The sequence below is a fragment of the Schistocerca piceifrons genome, chromosome 1, assembly GCF_021461385.2.
Source record: "Schistocerca piceifrons isolate TAMUIC-IGC-003096 chromosome 1, iqSchPice1.1, whole genome shotgun sequence".
Classification (NCBI taxonomy): domain Eukaryota; kingdom Metazoa; phylum Arthropoda; class Insecta; order Orthoptera; family Acrididae; genus Schistocerca; species Schistocerca piceifrons.
The window spans coordinates 336,395,987-336,402,782 of NC_060138.1; the positions used below are offsets into that span (position 1 = coordinate 336,395,987).

Sequence of the window (6,796 nt, forward strand, 5' to 3'; positions counted from 1 at the left end):
CCATGCAGCTTCAGCACGGTACCACAGTTCATCAAGAGTAGTCACTGGCGTATTGTGATGAGCCAGTTGTTTGGTCACCATTGACCAAACGTTTTCAATTGGTGAGATATCTGGAGAATGTGCTGGCCAGGGCAGCAGTCGAACATTTTCCGTATCCAGAAAGGCCCATACAGGACCTGCAGCATGCGGTCGTGCATTATCCTGCTGAAATGTAGGGTTTCACAGGGATCGAATGAAGGGTAGTGCCACGGGTCGTAACACATCAGAAATGTAACGTCCACCGTTCAAAGTGCCGTCAATGCGAACAAGAGGTGACCGGGACGTGTAACCAATGGTACCCCATACCATCACGCCTGGTGATACGCCAGTATGGTGATAACGAATACACGCTTCCAATGTGCGTTCACCGCGATGTTGCCAAACACGGATGCGACCATCTTGATGCTATAAACAGAACCTGGATTCATCCTAAAAAAATTACGTTTTGCCATTCGTGCACCCAGGTTCGTCGTTGAGTGCACCATCGCAGGTGCTCCTGTCTGCGATGCAGCGTCAAGGGTAACCACAGCCATGGTCTCCGAGCTGATAGTCCATGCTGTTGCAAACGTCGTCGAACTGTTCGTGCAGATGGTTGTTGCCTTGCAAACGTCCCCATCTGTTGACTCAGGGATCGAGACGTGGCTGCACGATCTGTTACAGCCTTGCGGATAAGACGTCTGTCATCTCGAGGCTGTTGGGATCCAGCACGGCGTTCCGTGTTACCCTCCTGAACCCACCGATTCCATATTCTGCTAACAGTCATTGGATCACGACCAACGCGAGCAGCAATGTCGCGATACGATTAACCGCAATCGCGATAGGCCACAATCCGACCTTTATCACACTCGGAAACCTGATGGTACGAATTTCTCCTAGTTACACGAGGCATCACAACAACGTTTCATCAGGCAACGCCGGTCAACTGCTGTTTGTGTCTGAGAAATCGGTTGGAAACTTCCCTCATGTCAGCACGTTGTAGGTGTCGTCACCGGCGACAAACTTGTGTGAATGCTCTGAAAAGCTAATCATTTGCATATGACAACATCTTCTTCCTGTTGGTTAAATTTCGCGTCCGTAGCACCTCATCTTCGTGGTGTAGCAATTTTAATGGCCAGAAGTGCAATTCACACTGCACTATCGAGAGATTTTCATCTTTTCCAGCTCCTACCCACGTGCCGCCTTCCAGGCGGGCTACAAAAGTTGGCGACGATCAGGGATTAAATTTTTTTTCCCTCTCTGATCATTTCCTTTCTTTGCTCGGCACTGCTTTCTTTTCGTGCTAGCCTCAGTATAAGACCTTCATTTGTGTAAACCATGGCCTCACCACAGGAACAGGCTTCGGTGTCCGATGTTGTACGTTTTCAGTCTCAGCAGATGACGCAGCTGCTTGCTGCCATAAATGGACTGGTCACACTGCAAACTGCAGCTACTTTGGCGCCACCGACGCCACCGCCTGTACCGACACCGTCGCCGATGGCGCCGCCATTTCGTGCCTTCAGTCCTGACGTTGAACGCTGGCCAGAATACATCGTGCAGCTCGAGGCACACTTCGTAGCGTACAACATACCAGGTACAGAGTGGCTTGCTTTTTTCATTGCCAACGCGGGTGTTGTGTTGTACCGTGTGCTCGTGAAATTGTTTCCCACCACCCGCCCAGAAACTAAAACTTACGATGAAGTGATTGATATTTTGAACTCCTACTTCCGTGACAGTGTAAATGTGGTACATGCACGCTACAAATTCTTTTGCCTCCGGCGTGGCCCTACTCAGTCGAATAAATCTTGGTTAGCGCACCTTCAGGGACTAAGTTCTGATTGTGACTTTAATTTCTCGTTTGGACGTTCATATGCGGATATAATGATTAGAGACACTATTGCGCAGAATGTGGCGGATCACCGCATCCGCGAACAAATCCTCAGATTTAAGAACACGTCTTTGCAGGAAGTAGTGAACTTGCTAGACACACAAGATACTTTAGACATGGCTACTTCCACGTTCGACGTGACCCCTGGTGTGTATTGTTAGCGCGGCACAACACGTGCCCTTTGAAATATGGCTTCCCGGCTATTACACAAGTTGAAAATATGGTCACTATTTTTTTTATAAACTTAAATTTGCCATATTTCGTGACAGTACCTTTTCCATTAGACGTTTGCAAGCAAATATAAGTCTTGGCTTCAGTTGTCTAAGTATGATTCCACAATGCATCGTTGTCGGCTGCAGAAAATGACGTGGTTCAGCGTGTTTCTCTCATTTTGGTGTTTCAAATACAGTTTCTTCCAATGTAGTTTCTTCTTTTCAGATAATACAAAAATAATAGTAACATAATTCAAAATTATTTATGACGGCGACCTTCACATTGTTCTTACGTCAACACACACCAAGAGTTAGCTTCCGACTCGGACTGACTATAGTCAAAGACTACTCCAACGTCAAAGATATTTTACACAATCAGTTTCTTTGCTATTCTTCGATACATTTTCTAATAGTAATCAATATGCTTTTACTCTCAAAAACAGAAGTAAATTAACATATAATAAGACAAATTATAATAAATTCTGACAAAAATATAAGAAAACATTTTCAATTCAGTATCGACAAATACGGTAAAAAAATAACGTCTCCCAGATCCATTACAACTGCTCCCCAGGGCTTTTGTTGTTATGGACATATACAACAAAATCCCGACAACACTCGGTGATGGATCTGTATTACACAATTAGTACATTAATGATGCAGTCTGATAACCTCTTCCAAATTTGGACTCTTTGAATCTGTGGACTTGTTACTGGCTGTTGTTGCAATGATACTTCCCCATCAATCCCATACACAAAAATTTCAAGTAAAAAAATTATTTAACATGACAAATATACATGGTATAAAACATACATGAGAAATATTCTAACATACAGCATACAGATTGAAAATAATAGAAAGCTAAAACTCATTTCCTAGAATAAGATTTAATTTTTTTTTATATTAATGTTAATTTCATTATGCTTACATATTGTACAGTAAAAATGATACTGGACATATATAGTGTAATGTGTTGTTCTCTATATTTGCCTTATATATATATATATATATATATATATATATATATATATATATATATTTAACTTCTGATTTTTTTTAATTTTTATATTTTTTTATTAGTCATGGTTTTTTTGTTTTTTGTAGATTTTTTTGCTTATGATTTTTTTCTTTTTAAATTTTTTTTACTCATGTTTTTTTGTACTTTTTTATGATTTTCTTCTTTTAGTACAGCTAAAGATACATCAGTATTATCTAAATTTTTTGCAATTATTTATGTTCACTTTCCTCTCTACTACAATATTACTACAAGTCAGATTTTTATGAGGAGTACTTTTGCTCCCCACAACATCAGTATAAACAACAATAAACTGCTCGTATATCATGAGGCTTTATCTAAAATTCGTTTTGAAACTTATACCTTTGCATGCATGTCCTCACATGCATGCCTTCACCCACAGGGAAGACTTAGCTTCCAAAATTAGAAAAATTCAGAAATGCTCACTAGGGAGACTTTTTTTGTAAAAAAGTAAAAATAAATCTTTCTCTCATTCTTTGTTACATCAGTGTCTTTTTTTCATCAGTTTCAATTAACATGTGACTTCAAATTATTAATTTATACATCCAAATATACACACTTCGTTGTACAGGCAGTTTTGTTCTAAAAAGCGTATTCCAGTGGAGGACTTTTGTTTTAGATGATAATAGATTATTTAAATTTTTGAAATTATGATTTCTGTTTATACAGTTTTAAAGAGACAACATTCCTAAGACCAAATAATTTCTTTGACTTAGGATACACCAAACGATAAGCATTAGGGTGTGGATTTTCTATGACTTTTCTCATGCTTGAGCAACATTCTGCTTGCAAATGCTATGGTACAATGTATCTCTACTCTTTCTTGAAATAACTCTGCTCCAAGCCCATAATTACTGCTATCAGTGTTCAAACAAAATGGTAAATTAAAATCAGGTCTGTGTAATAAGTGTTGCTTCCTCAACTCTTGCTTAATTTTATCAAACTCTTCCTGACAACTTTTATCCCAAACCCAAACAGTGTTTTTCTTAAGTAACTGACTTAAACATGGTGCATTCAGACTCTGATCACTTATATGTTTTCGATAATAACCGCATAACCCAAAGAACGACTTTAATTGTTTTTTAGTCTTAGGAATAGGAATTTCTGAAATTGCTTTAATTTTTTCTGGATCTGCCAAAATTCCCTTGTCTGTGACAACATGACCCAAAAATTTTAATTCAGAAACTGCATATTTACATTTCTCTAATTTCAATGTCATCCCCCCTTTTCTAAGTTTTTCACAAACTGACTTCAAAATCAAAAAATGTTCCTCCCAATTTTTTCCCTGTAACCAAAATGTCATCTACATAGATTATCAGTTTAGATGCAAGTTCTTGCCCCAGTACATGATCCAAAGCTCTTATAAATTCGGAAACAGAAGAATTTAACACAAATGGCACAACACAATATTGGTAACTCTTACCATTGTACAAGAAAGCAGTATATTTTCTAGAATTAACCAAAAGTGGTACTTGATGAAAACCTAAAGTTAGATCCAAACTTGACATATATTTTATATCTGTAAATTTATAGAGTAACTCATCAGTATTTTCAGGATGGTCTGTCTGTCTGAACAAAATTTTGTTTAAGTGTCTAGAGTCCAAAACCAATCTTACTCCACCATCTTTTTTCGAAACTACTATTAGGGGATTATTATATGCACTGATACTCCTTTCTATTATATTACATCCTTCCATCTTTTTCAGCTCCTTCTCAACAGCAGGTCTTTTTGATATTGCAATAGTGTATGGTTTTATGAAAAATGGTTCATGAGGTTTTACCTGAAGCTCACACTGGTAACCCTTTACCCTACCAGGTATGTCACTAAAAACATCACTGTATTCCCACAGCAGATTTTCTAACTGTTGTTTTTGCTCCCCAGATAAGTTTTGTGTTTCTGAAATTTTCAAATTTACTAAATTCCCAAATTCAACTTAATCAGTATCAAATCTATGAATTTCAATATTCTCCAATCTATTTTCTTTTAGTAAATTAATACTGTCAAAATTTCCATTACTCTGATAACCAAGTGTGTTCACAAAATTTGTCTGAATGTATTCCCTTTCACTAGTTTCTATCAAAAGTTTTCTTCCAACCCAATCAAATGCTGTATTTACTTTTACTATCCAATTCATACCCAAAAGAAAATCCTCATTAAATTCCTGAATTACAAAACATCCATATGTGAACAACTTGCCTTCAATTAAAAATGTCACTAAAGCCTGGCTTTTTACCAATTTACTGCTCTTCCCAGTAGCACCTTTTATCTTTACCCCAACAACTGGCATTTCAACATAATCTTTCCCCACTTTCAATTTTTTGCTTAATCTTTCAGATATACCCGAGATCTCACTTCCTGTATCTATTAAACATTTACCAATCCATGACCTAATTTGAACTTTTATATAAGGACTGTAAAATTGATCACTTTTCTCAGAACCTGTATTCTCATGTAATAAATCACTTTCAATTTCCCCAAACCTATACTTATCAGAATCATATGGTATACCATTATATGTATTATTTGTCACAGTTATAAAATTTGCACAAGATACAAAATTGTCATTAGTACTCTCTATTATCTCAAATAGCCAAGAATTTTCATCCAAATCACATTGTATACTATTGAAGTACTTATCCTTCAGCTTTTCAAAAATAAAATATCTCATCTTTTTCCACCACTCAGGACATACAGTTTCACATACATTAATAAGCATCTTTCTAAAGTTCTTGTCAAAAGAAATAGTTTCACTGTTCAGCCATATATTCATAAGAAATGTGTGTGTATCATTAGTATCTATAAAAGTTTCACTTAGGTAAGAAGTTATACATGTGTCATCGTTATTTGTGTAGTCAGATTCTTTACCAGCAACATCTAAATTCACACTTTTACATACACCCAGATTGCGAGTATTATTCATCCTGGTAACATCCCTGGGAATTTCTATAATATTCTCACTATTTAATCCATTTTCAACCATGTGTATACCCAACTCCCTATTTAAACTAATGAAATACCTTTCCTCAACATCATCATCAATACCATTACCATCATTATCAACTTTATCAACAACATCATTATCATTACACATATTCAGGTCATACACATTCAAATTATTCCCCAAAATATTATTTCCCCTTTCTAAAGTTACCAGATCCCTTTCACCAACATTTTCATTCTCACAGCATGCATTCTCTCTTTCATTCACACACATCTCTGAACTACTGCAAATTACATCATCTGACAAAGTGTTATTCTTTTCTGCCCAAGTGTAAAACTCTGTTAAATTAAATGAATCACAATTACTTTTATCTACTGTATGTTCTTGTGTATTGAAAATGTTATCTTTATCATTATTATTTTCCTCTTGAAATTTCTTCAATAAGTAACAACTAATGCCCTCATGTGATAGCTTAGGTTTGGAACTGACCTGTTTGGGTTTATGATAGTCACATCCATTGGTCCTTTCATCATGCTCACCTTCTGCCTCAACCTTGCGGACCTTCAAGGGGGCGTCTACTCGTTTTTTATTTCCGGTTCCTGTTTGAACTGCTGATTATGGTTCTGCCAATGTCTCTGATCAACATTTCTGATCCCATTCCTATGCCAAACATTACCTGATTGTTGATAGTTTCTATTGTACT

The 6,796-nt window shown here is 36.9% G+C and overlaps 1 protein-coding gene across 1 annotated transcript; it reads left to right on the forward strand.

Moving 5' to 3' along the window:
- The first annotated feature begins 1,353 nt into the window (after positions 1–1,353).
- Positions 1,354–2,064, forward strand: LOC124719359. Its single transcript, XM_047244826.1, has one exon. The coding sequence runs from the start codon at positions 1,354–1,356 to the stop codon at positions 2,062–2,064; it is 711 nt and encodes a 236-aa protein (XP_047100782.1).
- Positions 2,065–6,796: the final 4,732 nt, after the last annotated feature.